The sequence below is a fragment of the Podarcis bocagei genome (assembly GCF_964188305.1).
Source record: "Podarcis bocagei genome assembly, chromosome: 18".
Lineage (NCBI taxonomy): Eukaryota > Metazoa > Chordata > Lepidosauria > Squamata > Lacertidae > Podarcis > Podarcis bocagei.
The window spans coordinates 8,811,998-8,835,643 of NC_138144.1; the positions used below are offsets into that span (position 1 = coordinate 8,811,998).

Here is a 23,646-nt window from a genome sequence, read left to right on the forward strand (position 1 = left end):
ATGCAAACTTTGTAGAACAACTTGGGATAAGCATTCAATAAACAAGTCATCTGGGAGAGTCCCTGTCTGATTAATAATAATAATAATAATAATAATAATAATAATAATAATAATAATTGATTTGTACCCTGCACATCTGGCTGGGTTGCCCCAGCCACTCTGGGGAGCTTTCAACATATAAAACATAATAAAGCATGATGATGTATTCTTTTGTTTGATTTGAATGGGATAGTAGTGTTTTGTTTTCTTCTATTTTGGGCCCTTAATGAGAGATAATATTACATCAGCTGTTGTGTCGTTTTCCTTGTTTGGGTGTTTTCTCTGGTACCGAGTTGTTGCTTTATAGGTGCTTCTGTTGGACACGTGCAAATAATTGTACTTCTTGGTAAGGGAGGGCAGTGGCAGAACATCTGCCTTGCATGTCGAAGGCCCAAGGTTTGGTCCCCAGCATTTCCAGGTAGGACAGAGGATGCTGCCATCAGAGTCGAAAGGAATGCGCTTAGCTGCATCTCATGGACCCAGAGGCAAAGGATGTATAAGAGCAGAAGTTTTGAAAGGCTGTGTGTGTCAGGAGCTCATCCTACACTCGAGTAGGACCCTGGCAGAGACACATGCCCCACTGGCATGTTCTCTCCCTCCTGGTCAATCATTCGGGAGCTTCAAAAGCTTTCTTGTTCCCAAACATCACAGCGACCAATGCCAACCAACACTGGCACACTTAGGGATCCGCAGAGTTTGCGCAGTTGCGTAACGGACCTCAGCAACTCAGCCTTTTGGCTAATCTACTTTATTTACATATAAACACAAACGGAGCACTGCAACATGGCTCCCTCTCTCTCTAGCATCAGAAAGCAAAGAGAGAAAGAACAAAGGACAATACAATGGTGCCTCGCAAGACGAAAATAATTTGTTCCGCGAGTCTGTTCGTCTTGCGATGTTTTTCGTCTTGCGAAGCACGGTCCGCTGCAACTGCGCCTCTTCAAGCGGCTTTAAAAAAAAAAGCGCAAGACGTTTTCGTCTTGCGAAGCAAGCCCATAGGGAAATTCGTCTAGCAAAGCAACGCAAAAATGGAAAACCCTTTCGTCTAGCGAGTTTTTCGTCTTGCGAGGCATTGGTCTTGCGGGGCACCACTGTAGTCCCACTTCACGGAACACAGTAACACAAACATCCTGTTTCCGTCACTTCCCACTCTGTGGAGTCAAAACATACACCGTCATGTGAAAGACAACAATCCCATGACTGCAATCATGGAGCAGGAATTCTAACAGTGTGGTGTAATGGTCAGAATGCTGGATGAGGACCTGGAATGCCAGGGTTCAGAAAAGAAAGATATTTGCCTAAGCACCGAAAGGGCGTTAAAGGAACTGCCAGATAGGGAACCAGGAACAGGCAGAGTACTGTTGCATTCATGTCCTGCTTTGGCGCATCCCTTGGGGAAACCTGGTTGGTCAATGTGACAACAGGATAGGTGCACCCTGATTAAGTAGGCCTCTCCTTTATGCTCTTACGATATGTGTTGACTTTTATACAGGCAGCCTGTTCAAGGACGGGGTGAAAGGGAGGTGCATTTTTTTATTCCGTGTTTGGGTGGATCACCAGGTGTGGGGTGGAGTGTCAAAAGGACATGCAACGATGGCCACCAACTCGGACAGCTGTAAAAGAGGATTAAAGATATTTAAGGAGGACAAGGCTATCTTATGAACTGATCCACACCCTGCAATCATCCTCTGAGGCCTTTCATTGTGTGTCTCCTCTGCGAGAGGTGGCAACACGAGAACAGGGCCTTTTCTGCAGTGGCTCCCTGTTTGCATAATACTCCCCCAAAGGAGGCCCTTGCCTTGTACTTTCATTACATATCTTTAGGTGCCAGGCAAAAAATGTTCCTCTACAACAAGGCCTTTGGCTGATTAACATTCTACGGTCTTTTAAATGTGTTTGTATGGGGTATGTGTGGTGTTATTGGCTTGTTTTTGTTTTATTATATATATTGTGTGTTCTCATTTTGTATTTTTATGTTGTGAGCTGCCCTGTGATCTTCGGACAAAGGGCAGCGTACAATTTTAATTAATTAATAATGGACGCGGGTGGCGCTGTGGGTTAAACCACAGAGCCTAGGGCTTGCCGATCAGAAGGTCGGCGGTTCGAATCCCCGCGACGGGGTGAGCTCCCATCGCTCGGTCCCTGCTCCTGCCAACCTAGCAGTTCGAAAGCACACCAGTGCAAGTAGATAAATAGGTACCGCTCCGGCGGGAAGGTAAACGGCATTTCCGTGCGCCGCTCTGGTTCGCCAGAAGCGGCTTAGTCCTGCTGGCCACATGAACCAGAAGCTGTACGCCGGCTCCCTCGGCCAATAAAGCGAGATGAGCGCTGCAACCCCAGAGTCGTCTGCGACTGGACCTAATGGCCAGGGGTCCCTTTACCTTTTAGCAGCTGCGATGTCTGTGTTCTCCCGCCAGTGCCAGAGGCAGAATGCATTTGAATGGCCGTTGTTGGGAACTGCAGGAAGGGAGAGATGCTTATGTGCTCAGCCCCGGCTTCTGGGGCATTTATCTGGTTGGCCGCTGTGAGAACAGGATGCCGGACTAGGTGGGCCATTAGCCCAGCACGCTGCTACTACATTTCAATGGTCTGGTCAGGTTTTGGACAAACAGTATTGTTGCAAGACGCTCTGACAGCTGCACAGAGTCCATAGCATGACAGGGTGGGGCAGGAATCTTCCTTAACTGGCTCCTGAAGGTCTTCTCTGACTCCTAAAAATCCCTTTTTAAACAGGGATCGAAGCCTAGTGCTTTCTCTGGTTGCTTTTCCTCTCGACTCCATCTTTAATCTAGGAGATTAGACACTGTAAAAATGAGCAGGCACATGGTGTGACCTCATGACTTATGCGGAACACAAATGTTTTGCAAACCGTTTTGCATTTGCTAGCACACGTGTGTGTGTGGGTGGGTGTTTGATTGGAGCCATAATACATCCCTTCGATGTGCAGCATAGGTTTCATCATCCTCATCATCACTCCTACCACGTGGTTATGCCAGGAGACTACAGGTAAATGCAAAACACTACTAAACCTTAGGGATGCGGGTGGCGCTGTGGGTTAAAGCACAGAGCCTAGGGCTTGCCGATCAGAAGGTCAGCGGTTTGAATCTCCGCAACGGGGTGAGCTCCCGTTGCTCAGTCCCAGCTCCTGCCAACCTAGCAGTTCGAAAGCACACCAGTGCAAGTAGATAAATTGGTACCGCTCCAGCGGGAAGGTAAACGGCGTTTCCGTGCGTTGCTCTGGTTCGCCAGAAGTGGCTTAGTCATGCTAGCCACATGACCTGGAAGCTGTACGCCGGCTCCCTCGGCCAATAAAGCAAGATGAGCGCCGCAACCCCAGAGTCGGCCACGACTGGACCTAATGGTCAGGGGTCCCTTTACCCTTTACCTTATTGATAATGTTAATATTTCTTGGAAACCTCTTAGAGGTCATACTACCATCAAGCAGTATATACATTTTATTAAAATGAATAAATAAAAAAGAGAAACTAACAATGGGTATGAGGAGAGATCTGTAACAAGAGACCTAGGCGTCTCTTGCTATCTCCATTCAGGAATTTACCTTTTACACTTCCCCCCTCCAGAAATCTCAGGATAGTAGGTTGGGAGTTTGAACCCTGGGCCTCCCTGGGCCTCATCAAATGCTCTAACCACTGCGTCACACTGTCACTTGGGAAGAGGCCTTTGTTGGTGGGCATCAGGCAGAGAGGTCAGAGCTAGCCTTCCTTAAGCTCTCACTCAGGTCGAAATACAGCCCGCGTTAATAACAAAAAGCAAAACCCACCACCGTTCCTGATCACCTTTCCATTCTTTGTCTCTGCCTTGCAGGTGTGTTTGACTTTTGCCATGGCTACTGATGTCAAAGGAGATTGCCAAGAGGCTGCACACACAACGGTAAGTGGATATCCACCAACGGCCGTGAAACATGTGCTGCAGACATGGCCCTGAAACAGAGGTAGTCCTAGCAGGAGGAAGGCAAAGAAGAGGGTTTGGGGATCTCTTAAAGATCAGCGAGAAGGGCAGATCTGACCTGTGCAGGGCATGCATAGTCCCTCTAGAAGTGCCTTGTTAAAATACCCTTGCAACGATTGCCGGTCTGTTGACAGGAGTGACAGGAGCAAGCCAGCAGATTACACCAAGCAGTTTGGAGTTAACTCTTTATTAGGATCTGCGCAGGAGTGTCAAGGCCAATGATCACAGCAAGCCAATGATCCAGCAGGTCTTGCCCCCATGAAGCAGTTGCTGAGACTGAAGGTCCGCACCTCCCCAAAGCCAGGATTTCCCCCAAGCGATCTGAGACTGCTCCTGCAAGAAGCTAACTTCTCCGCACTCTTCATGCCTCTACTGGTTCTAAGAGGGCGGGGAAGGGAGCTTGTCACAGCGGGATGAGGAGACACCCGAGACTCTTCACCACCTCTTGGCCTCTGGCTGGATGAAGAAGAGCGGTGGGAGGAATCAGCTGGGGAACCCCCCAAGGAAGCAGGCTCGGAGCCCAGGGAATGGTGGTAGAACAATGATGAATGGTCAGAAGGAGAAGGGGGAGCAGACTGGGAGGAAGATCTGTCAGAAGCAGAAGAGATAACAGGGTTTAGTGAGCAGGAAGAGGCTGTGACAGAGAGCAGTCCAGAATTAGAGGCAGAAGAGGTGGGATTCCAAGAGGTGTGTTTGAGTCAGGCTGCTGAAGAAACCAGGTGGTTTCTCCCCCTCCTGCTTTGACCAGCTACCCTCCCTGCTGATCTGTAAGTGCAACAAACCACCCTGTGATTTTCAGATGAAACTGAATAAATTTAATAAATAAGTGGGCCCTTCTTGAATTGCGACTGTGCTATAAAACCCTCATTGTTCTCCACCCTCTTCCAGAATGTCGTGACCAGAGTGACCAGCCTCCCCCTAGTCAGCTCCACCTATGACATTTGCCACTCTCTGTATAACTACGCCAAGGAGAATTACCCATTCATCAATTCTGCCTGCAGCGTGGCGGAGACGGTGGCGGCGATGGCCGTCGGGAGTGCTGTTGGAGGCGCCCAGCCCCTTCTCGGCCACCTTGAGCCCCAAAGTGAGTCCTTGAATCCCACGGAATGGGGGGAAGTTGTGGTGTGTATGTAGGAGAACTTTTTGTGGAGTGCTATAATAATAATAATAATAATAATAATAATAATAATAATAATAATAATAATAATAAATTATTTGTACCCCGCCCATTTGGCTGGGTTTCCCCAGCCACTCTGGGCGGCTTCCACAGAGACCAAAAATACACTAAAATGTCACACATTAAAAGCTTCCCTGAACAGGGCTGCCTTAAGATGTCTTCTGAATGTCAGGTCGTTGTTTATCTCTTTGACATCTAATGGGAGGGCATTCCACAGGGCGGGCGCCACCACCAAGAAGGCCCTCTGCCTGGTTCCCTGTAGCTTCACTTCTCGCAATGAGGGAACCGCCAGAAGGCCCTGGACCTCAGCGTACGGGCAGAACAATGGGGGTGGAGACGCTCCTTCAGGTATACTGGGCTGAGGCCGTTTAGGGCTTTAAAGGTCAACACCAACACTTTGAATTGTGCTCGGAAACGTACTGGGAGCCAATGTAGGTCTTTCAAGACCGGTGTTATGTGGTCTCGGCGGCCGCTCCCAGTCACCAGTCTAGCTGCCGCATTCTGGATTAGTTGTAGTTTCCGGGTCACTTTCAAAGGTAGCCCCACGTAGAGCGCATTGCAGGAGTCCAAGCGGGAGATAACTAGAGGACACTAGTGCTGAAGGACACTCCGCCCCTGTGGTTCTGCCTGCATTGGGGGCAAGCAGAATTTCATCCAGAAGGCTGCTCCAGATTCAGACCTGCCTCAGACCCCATTTTACAGCTTCTGTCTTTGCAGTGCTGTGCTTTTGTCCCTGTCAGTTTGTCGCTCGCTGATGTTTTCTGTGCTCCCTCCCTGAGAAGCAGACAAGAGAGCTGCACGGCCCACGCTCGCTTGCTGAATCGAGAAGCAAAAGTCTTCCTTTAAAAGGCAGCCCAGCTGTGCTTAAAACACACTTTGCAAAACCTGAGCACTTGCGTTAAAGGAGAGCTCTTTGTGCAGCCTCAACTCCCTCACAAACAAATTGAGACCGACTTTGCTAAACCTGAGCTCATGGGTGTAGCCGGGGGGGGGGCACAATGGTACCCACCCGAGAGATGCTGGAACCAAGTTCCGGCGAGTTCCAGTTGGGGGATAAAGCCCTTGAGTAGGAAGAGACCACAAGAATCATCTTGTCCAGCCTTTCTCAACCTTGGGTCCCCAGATGTTGTTGGACTACAACTCCCATCACCCCTAGCTAGCAAGGCCAGAGCTCAGGGATGATGGGAGTTGTAGTCCAACAACATCTGGGGACCCACAGGTTGAGAAACACTGAATTCTAATCCAACCCCCTGCAATTCAGGAATCTTTCACCCATATGGGTCTCAAACCCACAGCCCTGAGATTAAGAGTCTCACGGTCTACCAGCTGACAGCAGATATAGATTACTGTTTTCTGTGGGGTATTGATCTTGGTTTTATTTTCCTGCTTTGGAAATGTTTGCTTTTAAACGATAATAACTCTGTGTGTGTGTGTGTTTTATAACACACTGAGTTTGTGTGATCTGCCTTCTTTCCTTCTGCCAGTTGCTGCTGTGAACCAATATGCTTGCAAAGGTCTGGACCAGCTAGAAGAGACTCTCCCTATCCTTCACCAGCCAGCCCATCAGGTACAAGTACAATAATAGAATCATAGAACTGCAGAGTTAGAAGGGACCCCGAGGGTCATCTAGTCCAACCCCCTGCAGTGCAGGAATATTTTGCCCAGCGTTCCTCACAATTCTGAAACTGAAAAGTCTCACGCTCTGCTGATTGAGTTATCGTCCTAGGCAGGCCAGTCGTGGGTGGGGCCTACCCATGGTTCTCCTCTGCATTCTCATCCTCACAACAACCCTGAGAGGTCTGCCAGGCTGAGAGGCAGCAATTGCCACTCCAGGTGACCCAGTGAACTTCAAGGCCAAGTGGGGAGATTTGAACCCTGGTCTCTCCCAGGTCCTCCTACGCCACACTGGCTTTTTTAGCTGTTAATCAGTATTTCTCCCATTCAAATTAGATTGAAGTAGTCTGCACGCGGGTGGCGCTGTGGGTTAAACCACAGAGCATAGGACTTGCCGATCAGAAGGTCGGTGGTTCGAATCCCCGCGACGGGGTGAGCTCCCGTTGCTCGGTCCCAGCTCCTGCCCACCTAGCAGTTCAAAAGCACGCCAGTGCAAGTAGATAAATAAGTACCGCTCCGGCGGGAAGGTAAACGGCGTTTCCGTGCACTGCTCTGGTTTGCCAGAAGCAGCTTAGTCCTGCTGGCCACATGACCTGGAAGCTGTACACCGGCTCCCTCGGCCAGTAAAGCGAGATGAGCGCTGCAACCCCAGAGTCGGCCACGACTGGACCTAATGGTCAGGGGTCCCTTTACCTAGTCTGCACACTGTAGTTTTCCCCTGACAGAGCTACAATTCCCAGTATACTTTAGCAAATTACAGCTCTTGAGATTCTTTGGTGGGGAGGTCACCAGCTTTAAATGTTGTGCTTTAGATCTATGGTGCTGATCTGTTAATATGGTATTATTCTCCTTTACACTGCAAGTAATGTGGTATAGCTGTTAGAGAATTGGGCAAGGACCAAGAGACCAGGGCTCAAATCCTTGCTCACTGGGTGACCATGGACCAGTCAAAATCTTTCAGCCTAACGTACCTCCCAGGATTGTTGTGAAGATGAAATGGAGACAGGGAAACCATGTACCTGACAGGAGCGAGCCAGCAATAAATCACACTGAGGAAGTTGGAGTTAACTCTTTATTAGCAAAAAACAGGATCTGCACAGGAGTGTCAGGCCTAATGAGCACAGAGACCCATCTCTGGCAGATATTGCCCCCATGAAGCAGTTGCTGAGACTGGAAGTCCCCACCTATGCAGGGTTTCCCCCCATGCAATCTGAGACTGTGCCTGCATGAAACTAATTTCTCCCTGCCCTCTTCATGCCTCTCCTGGTGCTGGGAGACCAGAGGGAAGGGGAGCTTGTCGCAGCAGGACAGGGAGACACCCATGCCTCTTCACCAGCAGAAGTATTTCTCCTCTGCTGGTTCAGCTTCTGCCACTGATTCTGCACTCCCTTGCTCACTAAGCCCTGTTGCCTCTTCCACTTCTGACACATTTCCTCCCAGTCTTCCCCCTCTGGCCACTCATTGTTGTCCCACCACCACTCCCTGGGCTCTGAGCCTTATTCTCTTGAGGGTTCCCCAGCTGGTTCCTCCTACCATTTCTTTGCATCCAACAAGTCCGTGACAGTACCTTGGTCTCCTCAAAGGAAAGGTGGGGTATAAATGTTGTAGTAGTAGTAGTAGTAGTAGTAGTAGTAGTAATAGTGAGTTGACCTTTGGTCTGCCTCCTTTCCTTTCTAGGTGATTGAAGACGGTGTCACCATAACCAAAACAGTCATCTGTTCCACGGTCAATGTAGCCAAGGATGCCGCTTCCGGGGCCAAGCAACTCTGGTCGAACAGAGTATCTGAAGCTGTCGATCTCACCAAGGACATTGTCCAGGACAGCGTCAACTTGACCAAATCGGTGGTGAGCTCCACCGTCAACACCGCAGTGAACGCCGCCAACGAGGCGAAGGAGCTCGTCACTCATAGGGTGGCCGACGTCGTCAACCTGGGCAAGGAGACGGCCCAGGACAGCGTGGAGTTGACCAAGTCGGTGGTCAATACCGCCCTCCAAGCTGCCCAAGAGACGAGGGAACTTGTGGCTGGCCAAGTCAAGACCTGCGGGCCTGTCCAGGAAGGCATTGAGATGACCAGTCTCCTGAGGCAGGCGCTGAGCAGCGGTGTGGACGTCATGTTGGGGAAGACAGAGGATATGGTGGACTACTACCTGCCCATGACTGACGAGGAGCTAGGTGAGAATGGGCTTTGGTGCTCTGCAGAATTGGCTGACACTTTGGGAACTGTAGTTTGGTCAGGATCATGGGGGCTTCCAACAGCTCTCAGCACCTTTGACAAACTAGGTAAAGGTAAAGGGACCCCTGACCATTAGGTCCAGTTGTGGCCGACTCTGGGGTTGTGGCGCTCATCTCGCTTTACTGGCCGAGGGAGCCGGCGTACAGCTTCCAGGTCATGTGGCCAGCATGACTAAGCCGCTTCTGGTGAACCAGAGCAGCGCACAGAAATGCCGTTTACCTTCCCGCCAGAGTGGTACCTATTTATCTACTTGTACTTTGACGTGCTTTTGAACTGCTAGGTTGGCAGGAGCAGGGACCGAGCAACGGGAGCTCACCCCGTTGTGGGGATTCGAACCACTGACCTTCTGATCGACAAGTCCTAGGCTCTGTGGTTTAACCCACAGTGCCAACTACACCTGCCATAATTCAGTGGAGTTAGCCATGTGGTCTCCTCATGCTTTAGATGTATGTGTGAACATGCCCCAAGCCATTGCCAGGTTTGATTGCTCAGCCAAATACAGGTTATAGCCATGAATAAACAAAACAAAGCCAAGTAGGTCTCAAAAACATATTATAGCACACATGATTAAAACATTATAAAACACTTCACAAATGGTGAAAAACTCAGAGAACAAGACTCTAGGGCTTTCCTGAGTTGAGATGCTTTTAGAACAAACTTCGCTGTGTTGAACGTAAAAGGTTTGTTTGAGCTAGACAGCAAGTAATTGATTTTTTTATTTTACATATTTTTTAATTAAAGATTTCTTGGTTTACAACAGGTAATTGATTTTATCGATGTCACTAAAGGTGGCAGTTGACTGGAGGGGTTTCTTTAATTATTTAGCCCTTGGAATGGTAGTTTTAGGCCTTGGCCGGTATTCTATGGTCTTACCTGTGAGTCGGGGGCAGCATATTGATGCACCCCCATGTGGCGGCGTTTGCAGGGCCCGTTAAAGGGTTGATTGCGGGAGCCCTACAGTGGCGGCACATAGGTCAAACTCCCGGCTAGGTGAAGTGGGAGGGCATGCTGGGTAAGTTAACACTTTACAGTCCCCTCCCACAACACCCGATTGCCCTGCGCACCCTCAGCCCCTGTCAGGTATGAGAGGGATACCTTCCAAGGCCTAAGCCAAGGTTCCTACACCTGAAGTTATGGCCGAATTTAAACACATACATTGTTGTCATGTCTCTTCTCTTGGCGGTGGGGTAGGCTCCAGGGACAGGGTTTAGTGCCTGGGCTCGCAAACAAAGTCATGGAGAATGAGAAGTGGCTGTGCTCTGGTTCCACAACTGCAGTAATGTTTCTACACACCAGTTGCTTATGGAGCCAAAATGGTACCTCTCTCACACACAAAAGGATGGGTATTAGCAGGCTTGAGGGGACCCCCAAGTTCTGCAGAACATAGAATTGTGGAGTTGGAAGGCCCCAGGATTCATCTGGTCCAACCCCCCTGCAATGTACAAATAATATTTTTTTTGGGGGGTGAAGCCCCACAACCTTCCAGATTTGCCCATCTTTCCCACCATGCTGATGTTTATCTGTTCGTATTTGTTGCAGCCAAGCTGGCCACGGAGGTCCGAGGTTTTGGAGAAGCCTTGGAAGAGCAGAGGAAGCAGCAGAGTTACTTCGTCCGCCTGGGGTCGCTCTCGAGCAAAGTCCGCCGTCGCGCTTACCTGCATTCCCTCGACAAGCTGCGTCTCATCAGGGAGAACACTCAGGATACGCTTTCTCAGCTCCAGCTGGTGATCAGCCTGGTGAGTCCGGAGCAGCCATACTTAGCAGACACGACCCAACGGCCTCCACGCCATTGTACCGCCGTTCTCCGTTTTCTCCCTCTTCCACAACACTACATCAATCAATACTTTATTGTGGTCCAAAGACCCACAAAACAATTTCAAAACTTGTTGTTGTTGTTTAGTCGTTTAGTCGTGTCCGACTCTTCGTGACCCCCTGGACCAGAGCACGCCAGGCACTCCTGTCCTCCCCTGCCTCCCGCAGGTTGGTCAAACTCATGCTGGTAGCTTCGAGAACACTGTCCCACCATCTCGTCCTCTGTCGTCCCCTTCTCCTTGTGCCCTCCATCTTTCCCAGCATCAGGGTCTTTTCCAGGGTGTCTTCTCTTCTCATGAGGTGGCCAAAGCATTGGAGTCTCAGCTTCAGGATCTGCCCTTCCAGTGATTTCAAAACTAGATACAGTTAAAACGACCTGATGGAAGAAACCAAGGCTGTCGTTTTGTTTTATCTAGGGCAGAATGATCTTTTTTTCTTATAGCCTCCTAAAAAAGCTTTGCCATGGCGCTTGTAATATCATTTGACCTGTCTTCCAAAGATATTTAATATGGGAGGCTTCAGATTTCGAGAGATTTTTCTTACAAAATATAATGCGGTATAGAAATGAAATTAATAATGTATACGTTATACCAGTGGTGGCCAAACTTGGCCCTCCAGCTGTTTTGGAACTACAATTCCCATCATCCCTGACCACTGGTCCTGTTAGCTAGGGATGATGGGAGTTGTAGTCCAAAAACAGCTGGAGGGCCAGGTTTGGCCATGCCTGCGTTATACAAAACACAACACTGACACACATTGCATTAAAACTTTCCGCTTTTATTGTTGACATCCATTTTATCTCCCTTCCATGATGTTTTTGCATGGTTTCATAATCTGGTTTTATCTCTCATTTAGAGAGAAGCAGTGTAAAAATGCAAAAGTTAATATCTTCTGTTGCCAGCATCCCTTGACCCCCCCCCACGTCCCCCCATTCTGACTTCTTGCGCCCCACTTGCCTCCGCAGGTTGAAGCCGCGCAGCAAGGCCTTGGGAAGCGGCTCCAAGAGGCTCAGGAGAAGCTGAGACAGGTCTTGCTCGAGTGGACGCAGGCACAGCCGGAGGAGAGGAAGGCCGCGGCCGGAGGCCCACAGCCAGAGGTAAATCTCGTCTCTGTATCGCAGCAGTGACAAAGAAGACGCTTCAAAAGCTGCTGTTGTTTTTTTAAATTGAGGGGAACTACAAGTTAGTCGTGCTCATCAACTGCAGCGGGTCTACTCTAAGTAGTATGCAGTTGGATATTTGAACTGCAGGAACAGCAAAGGGCTCTTTAAGCCACTCCCCCATGGTGTGAACAGGAAAGGGCTCTTTAAGCCACTCCCCCGTGGTGCGAACAGCAAAGGGCTCTTTAAGCCACTCCCCCATGGTGCGAACAGCAAAGGGCTCTTTAAGCCACTCCCCCGTGGTGCGAACAGCAAAGGGCTCTTTAAGCCACTCCCCCGTGGTGCGAACAGGAAAGGGCTCTTTAAGCCACTCCCCCATGGTGCGAACAGCAAAGGGCTCTTTAAGCCACTCCCCCCATGATGCGAACAGCAAGAGGCTCTTTAAGCCACTCCCCCATGGTGTGAACAGCAAGAGGCTCTTTAAGCCACTCCCCCATGGTGCAAACAGCAAGGGGCTCTTTAAGCCACTCCCCCATGGTGCAAACAGCAAGGGGCTCTTTAAGCCACTCCCCCATGGTGCAAACAGCAAAGGGGCGCTTTAAGCCACTCCCCCATGGTGCAAACAGCAAGGGGCTCTTTAAGCCACTCCCCCATGGTGCAAACAGCAAAGGGGCGCTTTAAGCCACTCCCCCATGGTGCAAACAGCAAGAGGCTCTTTAAGCCACTCCCCCATGGTGCGAACAGCAAAGGGGCGCTTTAAGCCACTCCCCCATGGTGCAAACAGCAAGGGGCTCTTTAAGCCACTCCCCCATGGTGCAAACAGCAAGGGGCTCTTTAAGCCACTCCCCCATAATGCGAATAGCAAAGGGCTCTTTAAGCCACTCCCCCATGGTGCAAACAGCAAGGGGCTCTTTAAGCCACTCCCCCATAATGCGAATAGCAAAGGGCTCTTTAAGCCACTCCCCCGTGGTGCGAACAGCAAAGGGCTCTTTAAGCCACTCCCCCATGGTGCGAACAGCAAGAGGCTCTTTAAGCCACTCCCCCATGGTGCAAACAGCAAGGGGCTCTTTAAGCCACTCCCCCATGGTGCGAACAGCAAGGGGCGCTTTAAGCCACTCCCCCATGGTGCGAACAGCAAGGGGCTCTTTAAGCCACTCCCCCATGGTGCGAACAGCAAGGGGCTCTTTAAGCCACTCCCCCATGGTGCAAACAGCAAAGGGCTCTTTAAGCCACTCCCCCATGGTGTGAACAGCAAAGGGCTCTTTAAGCCACTCCCCCATGGTGTGAACAGCAAAGGGCTCTTTAAGCCACTCCCCCATGGTGCGAACAGCAAGGGGCGCTTTAAGCCACTCCCCCATGGTGCGAACAGCAAAGGGCTCTTTAAGCCACTCCCCCATGGTGCAAACAGCAAAGGGCTCTTTTAGCAACCTCCCCTCTGTGATTGTGTTGTTTTGCCCTGGCAGGTTGAATCAGGTACCCTGGCGATGCTTCGCTTTGTCACCCAGGACCTTGGGCCGGTCTACGCTCACTTGGCATCCACCGTCGAAGGCCTGCCCAGCAACCTCCGCGAGAGGGTGGCCCAAGCCCGTGGCAACGTCCGCCAGCTTCACTCTTCTTTCGCCTCGGTCTCGTCCTTCCAGGACTTGTCCTCCAGCCTCCTGGCCCAGAGCCGAGACAAAATCGCCCAGGCGCAAGAGACCCTGGAGACGCTGGTGGACCACATCGTCCAAAACACGCCCTTGAACTGGGTCGTGGGGCCCTTCCGGCCGTCGGCAAGCGCCGAGATGGAAACGGAGAGCCGGGAGATGGAAGGTTTGGCCCCGGAGGAGCCCATGGATGAGGGCGAGGCCCTAGAGGAGAGGGAGACGGTCTCCAAACCGGCGAAGGTCGCAGTCAAATCAGCAAAGAAAAAGGCAGAAAGCGAGGGGGAAGGAAGTCCGGTGTCTGGCGTGGCCAGGAAAGCCAAGAAAGAGATGAACGAGGGAGAGGAGATGAAGAAGAAGCCCAGCAAGAGCACTCTGAATCAGCTCTCCGGTGCTGCTGAGAAGCAGGCATAAGAGTCGGGGGCTATTCCAGCACCCACCCACCCCAAAACAGCCATTGCCATTTTGCACCCACGCATAAACACACTGCAAGAAGCCAATCCGTTAAAGGGAATCAACAGCAGGGAGCCGGAAGGACCAGTTCGGAGGGGAGGGTGCCCTCTGCGCCTCTGCATGAGTTCATGCTCCAGACGCAGAGACGCCGGGGCAGCCTCCTCTCAAAGCGTGGGTCATTTCACTTCTAGGGTGCGAAGGCTGAAACGTGCCTGTTTTTCATTTGGTGGTGGTTGGGGGGAATGCGCCAGTTATTGGGGGCTTGCGTTAAGCGAGAGCAAGCTGAATCTTGCACAGATCGGGCTGGATGATTTATGTGCTACGATGGGGAGTCCTGGGACCTGCTGGATGGATAGCTTCCATCGTCCTTGATGGGAGCTGAAGCCTCATAATGCTCACCCTCTCCAATTCTCTATAGATAGCGGCATATGTGGGTCTGTGTTTAGACACCCGCCCCTCATTGTGGCACACAGGCAGGGGGGTTAAAATCTCAGGTTCCGTTCAAAACGGAGTGGCTAGTCTTCACTGTTGCAGAAATGAGCTTGGAAGAGAAGCAACAGAGGAGGATTGAGGAATGAAGGTAGACGTTTGCAAGGCTTTGTGAACATGGTGGGTTTCAAAGGTGGCGTTCGGTGTGTGTCTTAAGTTGTACTTCCATTACTTTGTGCAGCCGTTTTGTGTAGCTCTTGCCTGCCTTACCCTCTGGGGGAATAAAATGTCCTTCTTTTGCACAGTTTATGCTGATAGCAGACTCCTGTCTTTTCTGAGTACAAATAAAAAAATTCCTTCCTGTAGCACCTTAAAGACCAACTAAGTTAGTTCTTGGTATGAGCTTTCGTGTGCATGCACACTTCTTCAGATACACTGAAACAGAAGTTGCCAGATCCTTCTATATAGTGAGAAGGTGGGGAGGGGTATTACTCAGAAGGGTGGTGGGAATGGGAGATTGGCAGATAGCTGAGATGAGCCTGTTGACGACTCTTAACGACTGTAATAGGTCTTAATAATAGGTCTGTTTTCTGAGTACAGAATCCGAGTTCCTCAAGAGCACTTCAGTTGGTTTCTGCTGCTTTGAAGCACAATATGCAAGCAGCCTAAGCAGCAAGGATGTTGCTAATAACTTCATGGAATTTATTAGCTGGCAAAAATAATCTGCTAGCCTAACTGCCTACACATGCTTCTGGGAGTCACTAGTGGCCTGAAAATAAAAGGAGCCAACTTTTTTTTAAAAAAAGCTCCCCTCTTTGTTTGCCTGGAAATTACTCTTTTCACCATAGGTGACTAGGAAAGGGTGTCTTGCTTAGAAGCCTGGGGGGAGAAGGAATTGTCTATTTATTATTTGCTTTTCTCCACGAGGTGCGATTTGAAGTGACTTACAAAGTGATGCGAACATTAAAAGCAATTATAAAAAACCAGAGTGAAATTTTTAAAAGCCCAAAAAACAAACACCAGTACATGGGGGCGGGGAACAATCACTAAAAAAAAAAAGTGAACATTGATAGAATTAAAACAATATCTACAGATGATCTATTAAAAACACAGATAATTAAAAAACCCCAATACAGCATGACACTAGTCAGTTACCAGAAGAAGGCATCACCTGCCGGTGGAAGGAGGCAGCAGAGAGGGAGCCAGTCAGGCTTCTCCAGGGATGGAGTTCCAAACTTGCCTGGGAGGAGCCACCACCAAGAAGGCCCTGTCTCATGTCCCCGCCAAGCAGGTCTGCGAAAAAGGCCTTCCCCGAAGATCACAGAGCCTGGTCAGCTTTGCATGAGGGAACAGCCTAGAGACCTAAGCCTTGTAGGGATTTATGGGGCATAACCAGCACTTTTAACTGAGGCCCCGAAACAGATCGGTCGCCAGTGGAGGTGTTGCATCAAGGGAGTCATCTGTTCCCTGTAACCAGGCAGCAAACTCTGAGCACTGTTCGAGGGCAGCCCCACGCAGAGAGTGTTGCAGTAGTCCAAATGGGGTGTAACTCAGGCATGTGTCACTGGGGCCAAAACAGACATAGAATAGTAGGGGTGGGGACCCCAAGAGTCATCTAGTCCAACCCCTCCATGCAAGAATCTCCTCAATCTTCTCTCAGACTGTATCTTTTGTTTTTCTTTCTATAATACATACCAGCCTTCCACAATATTTCTTATTCTGTCCATTTTATTTCTTTTTCATCACTATTATAGATACATTCATTTTATTATCCTACTTGCCTCCCCGGGTTCCTTTGGGTGGAAAAGCTAGGATATAAATCTACTAAAGGAATAATAAAAAATAGAGATTTGTTACAGCACACTTCCAATGGTCTTGATGCAGCTTTCAGTCAATAGAATCATAGAGTTGGAAGGGACCCCTGAGGGTCATCTAGTCCAACCCCCTGCAATGCAGGAATCTCAGCTAAAGCATCCTTGACAGGTGGCCATCCAACCTCTGCTTAAAAACCTCCAAGCCTCCCAAGGGAGTCTATTCCACTTTCAAATGGCTCTTTCTGTCAGAAAGTTTTTCCTCATGTTTAGTCAAGAATCTCCTCTCTCGTAACCTGAAGCCATGGGTTCGAGTCCTACCCTCCAGAACAGGAGAAAACAAGCTTTCTCCATCTTCCACGTGACAGCCCTTTTGAAGGTGGCTTTCATCTCTCCTCTCAACCTCCACTTTCCCAGGCTAAACATGCCCAGCTCCTTCAACCGTTCCTCATCAGGCTTGGCTTCCAGACCCTTGATCATCTTGGTCTCCCTCCTCTGCACACCTTCCAGCTTGTCAACATCTTTCTTAAATTGTGGTGCCCAGAACTGGACACAGGACTCCAGGTAGGGCCTGACCAAGGCAGAATAGAGCGGTACCATGACTTCCCTTGATAGGGACACTATCTTTTTTTATATATATAAAATATTTTTTATTAGTTTTACAAAGTTTTTTATAGACAATACAGACAATAAAAGAAACAAACAAACATGTATAATTTCATATCCTTTTTTTCATAACCCTCACTTCTCTGACTCCCCCAAACCTCCCCTTTCTACATCCCAATTTCCAAAATTATTTCAGCAAATCCTAAACTTAATTTTATCAAATATGTTCCTTATTTATTCTTTTCTTTTACTTAATCTTTTGTCGCTGTAATCTCCTTTTCTTTCTATAAACCTCAACATTTTAGCATTCATCAATTTTATAATATTTCTTAAGATAGCTTTTAAATTTCTTCCAATCTTCTTCCACCGTCTCTTTCCCCTGATCACGGATTCTGCCAGTCATTTCCGCCAATGTCATATAGTCCATCACCTTCATCTGCCATTCTTCCAGGGACACTATCAAGTCCTTCTTGTCATCCTTCCAGAAGAACAGCAGCGGCAAATCACATGTACAAAGCCTTGCTCCATTCAAATATATAAACATTTAGAATTTCTTGCAGCTGAGGTCAGTGGGGTTTTGCTCCCAGGGGGATGAGGACTGCAACCCTAAGATGCAGAGAGAAGGTGAGGTTTTTGTGCGACTGGCAGCCAATCAGAAGTTCAGCATAACGTTGCACTACTTTAGCCCCGGAAACCGAAAGTTCAGAGTTGTGCTTTGAGGAAGAAAGACAGCCCTGCGCTCTGACTCCCCGCCAGGGAGAGGAAACGGGGAGGAGGAGGGTGCCTGACCTCTCAGCTTCCGCCTCTCAGTTCCTCCTCCAGGGCCAAAACTTTTCAAGGGGGCTCGCGAACCAAGCTTGCAAGGAAAATCCAGCCTCTTTGCAGCTCTGTGCCAGGTAGGTCAACCTACGCAGCTCTCGCCAAAGAGGAATTTTATTCGTTCTGCCAGGGGAGTGAAAAGATTCTGGCCTCTTTCCCAAGCCAGGCCCCACAACGAGCCACGACTTGAGACAGACGGGCGGAAGAAGAGGCTTGTTCTCAGCAGCAGGACACCTGGGATGGACGCAAAAGGGCAGCACCTTCAATAGGACCGAATAACTGAATCCTAAAGAGTTGGGGTTTTTTTGCAATAGTGCCGAGGTTGAGCTGAATCAGCCTGGCACCCTTGAGCTGCCCCCAAGCCCACTGCGGCTGCCTGGATCCAATCGGTGCCGAGTCCCAAATATGCCAGGTTAGCAAAGGTTCAGCTAGGTGCAGCAGCAACAGAGCGTAAGGCCATTTCAGATGCTCCTATTTGAAATCAGGCCTTTTATGCAGACCCCATGAGGACTGGAACCTTATTGTGTTTTTAGCAAATTGCTGTAGTTAAGCAGCAAAGCCTGCAAACGATCTTTCCCCTGGGAATCTGACAAGCCCTGGCCTGTCAGTTTAGCGGAGGGCTGCCAATCTTTTTCGAGCTGGAAATGTTGGGTCTGGCGCGAACATCGGCCGAGCTGCGTGCGGCGAGAGGGAAGGAGAGAGCGAGGCCATAACTGAACCCTGAGGGTTCCCAGCATATGAGTCACCTTTAAGGCAGCAGACGTCTCAAGGCAGCAGACATCTCAAACGTGGCAAGTTCCCAATCCCACATAAAAAAAGGGTTTTGTGGTGGGGGAGGCGTGGTTCTGCTCGAGATCTTGAAGAGGTGCTGCCGGTCAGAGCCCTGACCTAGCCACTGTGATCCACGCGATGGTCACCTCCAGACTGGATTATTGTAACTCGCTCTACGTGGGGCTGCCCTTGAGACTGACCCAGAAACTCCAGCGGGTGCAGAATGCCACGGCGAGACTCCTTACGGGGTCCTTGCTGCGAGATCACATCCACCCGGTGCTATACCAGCTGCACTGGCTCCCGGTGGAGTACAGGATCAGGTTCAAGGTGCTGGTTTTAACCTTTAAAGCCCTATACGGCCTAGGACCCTCGTACCTACAGGACCGCCTCTCCTGGTATGTCCCATGGAGGAACTTACGGTCTTCAAACAAAAACATCTTGGAGGTTCCGGGCCACAGGGAGGTTAGGCTGGCCTCAACCAGAGCCAGGGCTTTTTCGGCTGTGGCCCCGATCTGGTGGAACGCTCTGTCCCAAGAGACTAGGGCCCTGCGGGACTTGACATCTTTCCGCAGGGCCTGCAAGACGGAGCTGTTCAGCCAGGGCACAGTCGGACCCCCTCCTTTGGTAATCCCCGCAGAACTCTAGCCCAATGGGTGCCATCAATTTGATTTGAATTAATTTTATAATGAAATGATTTTAGAATGTTGTATTATTTTATTGTTGTTAGCTGCCCTGAGCCCGGCTTCGGCTGGGGAGGGCGGGATATTAATAATAATAATAATAATAATAATAATAATAATAATAATAATAATAGGACCAGTGATCTGACTTGGTCTGAAAACAGCTTCGTGCATTTGGGTTGGGTGAGGGGCTATAGATCAGGGGTAGTGTCTGTGTGTTGCCTGATTTTTTTGGGGGAGGGAACCCCCCCTGCCTCCTCCAGCATTTCCAGCTAAATCTTGTAAAAATAATAACAAAGTTTATATATGCCCCTCACTTGAATACCCTGTTTCCTGCCTGCACCCAGTGACCAGTTCCGGATACTATTAGCTTAACTTAAAGATATTTGAAACAGAGTCGGTCAAACAATATTCAGAAAGTCGATTCTTAGAATTGCCTTGAAATCCATCCACAAAGAGTGTTATTTATGTTCTAATCTTCCCAGTTGATCAAAATCCGGAGGGCTACATTAATTTAATTTTCCCCTTAACGTTTTTTTTTAATGAATTCATTTATTATAACTTATTTATTAATTTCATTCTCAGCCTTCTCAAGGCCATTTGAAAGATAAGATAATTAAAAAAGCAGTTAAATGCGCGAGAACAAGAAGCACATATAAAACAAGGCCAATTCTCAGTTGGTTCGTAAGGACCAAAGGTTTGGGAGCCGCTGATTAATTATTTTCTAAGCAATTAATCCAGGGCATAAATGAGGCTTGCCAAGACCCAGCAATGTTCCCAATATTTCCTCCCACCTTTTACATTGCAGGTTTGCACAGAAGACAAAACACCAAACCGAAAAAACCCAGAGGGCAAAGATGGCGGGCTGATGACATCTCCTCTTTCTTGAACGTTTTGGTGAAGATACGAGTAAGAGGTGGTGGACAAAATCTCACTGGGAAGTGGCTGATGGCCTGCCGGCATGGTGGAGACCCTCCCTCTGCTGCCACGCTTCCACCCCTCCAGGCCCCAAGATGCTTTTCCAACTGGGGCGCTGGCCTCGCCAGACCGCTCGCCAGGACGGCAGAGGGCAGTATGGCACCTCCAAGCATGGAGGGCATCTTCAGGGTCTTGGCCGCGATCCCACGAGACAGGCTGGTCCAGTACAAACACAAGCTGAGCTGCAGGCGGCAAGGCGGGAAGAGTTGCAGGCTCCTTCAGGCCATGATCCTCTTGACCCTGGGCAGAGAGACGGAGGCCAGACTGAGCCTGGAAGCGTTGGAGAACTGTGCTGCGGTGGCAGACATCTACAAGAGCCACCAGCGGAGCGCTGCAGCAAGCAGGGCCGATCCAGCCCCTTCAAACCAGGATGCGGGAGTGGCGCTGGCTGTGGCCCAGATCTATTCGTTGTTAGTAGAGGAAAAGCTCTGTGGGCCCCTGGCCAGAGACGAGGCTTACCGTATCGCCATCAAGGCTTTCCTTGAGAGTGATGTCCCAAGGTCTGCTTTTGAGAGCCTCTTGAGCGAAGCTGAGCAAAAGTGTGGGCTGGATTTCGTGCCTGCGGTGGCGAGCAACAGCTTCAATGCTCCAAGATGCGATGCGGGTGTAATATACTCAGAGGGGAAGCCTTCCTCCGGAGCAGCAAAGAGCTCGCCCATGCCAGTTTTGAGTTCCTGGGCTCCCTCCGAAATCCAGCCTCTGTGCTCCACGGGCAGCCCGGCCTCGCTGCTCAGCCACCTGGAGATCAGCCAGTCTCCAACCTTGCCGTTCCTCACCCATTCCGTTCAGCATGGCGTCCCCGAGCCCAGCAAGCTGTGTGGAAGTGGCCCCAACTCCCTGGTGCAGCCTGGAGAAGCGGGAGCCGCTGCCGAGTCTCCAGCCAGTTCTTGCTCTGGGGGACCAGCGGAGCCCGTCGTGCAAGGCCAAGAGAAAACCAGGCAAACCAGCGGTCCTGGAGGCAACCATTCTTGCTTGTCGGTTCAGCCTCCCCCTAAAATTACGCAGCCGCTGGAAGATGGAGAAAACAGGGAACCCCAAAGTCTGGTGGCCTCGGAACCGCAGGGTTGTGCAGGATGTCCACTCCAGAACTCACAAGCGCCACCCACACCTCTGCTTGGTTTAGCATCTTCTGCACCGTTTGTTCCAAGAACCATGGAAGATTCCTCTTCCCTGAAGCCGAGCTTGGAGACTGGGTCCTCTTCAAGCTCTGGCCCTCCTCCTCCTCATTCATCAGGACCTCCCTCGACAGATCTGCCGGCTGAGGAGCAACCCTTCTTCTCTTTCGTTGTGGTCCATGCCCCCGAAGACGAGACAGTCGCCTGCCGGGTGAGGGAGCGGCTGGAGGCCCTGGGCGTATCCGACGGGGCGACGGTCAGCGAGGACTTCCTGGTCCCTGGGCACTGCCAGCTCAGCTGCTTCCAGGATGCCCTGGATAACTCGGCCTTCACCCTCCTCCTCCTGACGGAGAACTTCAAGAGCCGCTTCTGCGCCTTCCAGGCAAACGTGGCCTTGATGGACTCCTTCCAGCGCTTCTGCAAGACCAACTCGGTGGTGCCCTTCATTGCCAAAGAGAGCCCCATGAAGAGGCGAGAGATGCCTTTCCTGCTCGCGGCGATTGTGCCGCTGGATGAGACCTCGCCTGTCTTCGCCAGGCGGGTCAAGAAAACGTTCTCCCCAGCGGTGATCCGGGAGAAGAGGGCCCTGTGGAATATCTCGAGGCAGATCCGGAAACAGGAGCGCTTGCAGGAGCAGCAGAGCGATTACAGGCAAGCCCTCAGGGTCAGCTCGCAAGCTCCGATGCCCTCGCAGAGGGGCTTTCTGGGGCTGCAGACCCCACCTGACCAGCCATTTTTCTACTCTGAAATGCCTCAACCTCAGCTGGGGCCTGATCAACTCTCCCATCCATATGTATTCTCACGGGGTTCCCCGGGGCTCATGTCTGGGGCGCCTCCGTCGCACCTCATAATCCAGAATGCCCAAATGGTCCAGATTGGAGACTATAACCAAATGCAGGTGGAGAAGGCAGGTGCGGCGGCAGAAGAGGAAGAAGGTGGTTTGGATGGGATAGAGAGACCTGGAGGCTGAAGCTCAAAGTGCCTCCATCTCTTTGTGGCGTTGTGATCAGGGGCACGGCCACATGTAGAAACTCTGTTCTGCTCCTCCTCGACCCAAAATGGGCGCCAGAAGATCTGGAGAGGCAGCAGGAAAAGGGAGCCCTCCTGGAACGAGTTGGTTTGGTTTAATGAAGTTTGTCAAATCACATCAGAAATGTCTGAACAACACCCAGAAGCAGTTCGCGTAACTCTCAGGGGAAGCGAATGAGAATCCAGTTCGTTTTGGAGCAGAACTCAGAAGAATTTCTCTCCGGTTGCCTGATTTGAGTTGACTTGCATGCTGCTTCTCGACAACGAAATTTATTTCATAAATTATACATCAGAATGCTAATACAGTCGTACCTCAGAAGTCAAACGCCTTGCAACCTGAACGTTTTGGCTCCCGAACGCTGCAGACCTGGGAGTGAGTGTTCCAGTTTGTGAACGTTCTTTGGAACCTGGACGTCCGACGCAGGTTCCGCGAGTTCCGATTGGCTACAGGAACTTCCAATCTGAAGCTGCGCCTTGGTTTCTGAACGTTTTGGAAGTCGAACGGACTTCCGGAACAGATTCCGTTCGACTTCCAAGGTACGACTGTATATGAAATACAGAGCATGTCAAAACTGACAGAACACAATTTAACAAACACAGAATGAATTCAACATTACCAAAAACAAGAAAACAAAACACGCAGCAATCTAGGTTTAAGTACATATAAGCAAAGCAAAATGAGAGCTAACTGACAATAAATAATGGGTATAGTTCATCTCTAAGTTTATTCTGTGCTTTTGGTCTCTTTAGGATTTCAACCTTAAAGACCATAATAGTTGGGGGGGGGGAATTAATCTGTTCACATTCCACTCTGTCTCTATTCGTTCTGCTGCTTTCTTCTTAGATCACTTTTGGCCTAATCAATTTGTTCCCTGGCTTCTTTTTGGACGCGATTTTAACCCGGAATTTTCCTGCCCATTTCCCCTGTTTTCCACGATTTGCTGATTCAGGCCACCCTGCCTGCCTCTCTGGAAGCTGCTCCACACAAAAACACTCCCATCGAAAACAAAAAACGGACAAAGGTTTCATCCACGTAAAGCTGACAGAAGAGCTTAGTATTTTCCACACACACAAAAATGAAAAATAACAATCCACAAAACACAAAAACATATGAAAAACAAATCCAAATCTTACAAATTAATAATATAAACACTAAAAAGGAAAACAAACATTGATTTCCACCAATGCTCCTTTACCTCTCATTGTATCTTCCTGTTTTCCTGATCATCACTGATATAAATCCCTCTTTCTTATCCTTTCCCTTCACAAGGTTATTCCAGACTCAGCCAGATTTCTGTCCTCAAACCTTGGCTTTTAAGGTATTCATTTAGGCACTCCCATTCCTTTTTCACTTCACTTTTTGGTTTT

The 23,646-nt window shown here is 49.8% G+C and overlaps 2 protein-coding genes across 3 annotated transcripts in view; both read left to right on the forward strand.

Annotated features, from left to right (window-relative positions):
* The window catches only part of LOC308577526 (perilipin-3-like), a 183,509-nt gene extending 168,733 nt beyond the window's left edge, over positions 1-14,776 (forward strand). Inside the window, exons 2-8 of one of the 2 annotated variants that reach the window (XM_081177804.1) lie at positions 3,861-3,930; positions 4,897-5,092; positions 6,670-6,752; positions 8,477-8,972; positions 10,573-10,769; positions 11,810-11,941; positions 13,408-14,776. In XM_081177804.1, coding sequence (XP_081033930.1) covers positions 3,883-3,930; positions 4,897-5,092; positions 6,670-6,752; positions 8,477-8,972; positions 10,573-10,769; positions 11,810-11,941; positions 13,408-14,001 — 1,746 coding nt within the window. In that variant the 5' untranslated portion in view covers positions 3,861-3,882 and the 3' untranslated portion in view covers positions 14,002-14,776. The remainder of the gene's footprint in view (positions 1-3,860; positions 3,931-4,896; positions 5,093-6,669; positions 6,753-8,476; positions 8,973-10,572; positions 10,770-11,809; positions 11,942-13,407) is intronic. The other variant, XM_081177805.1, reaches the window with a different exon arrangement.
* Positions 14,777-17,536: 2,760 nt separating this feature from the next.
* On the forward strand, positions 17,537-23,333 carry TICAM1 (TIR domain containing adaptor molecule 1). Its single transcript, XM_081177748.1, has 2 exons — positions 17,537-17,782; positions 19,965-23,333. Exon 2 carries the CDS (start codon positions 20,105-20,107, stop codon positions 22,217-22,219), a length of 2,115 nt encoding a protein of 704 aa, XP_081033874.1. The 5' UTR covers positions 17,537-17,782; positions 19,965-20,104; the 3' UTR covers positions 22,220-23,333.
* The last annotated feature ends 313 nt before the right edge of the window (positions 23,334-23,646 follow it).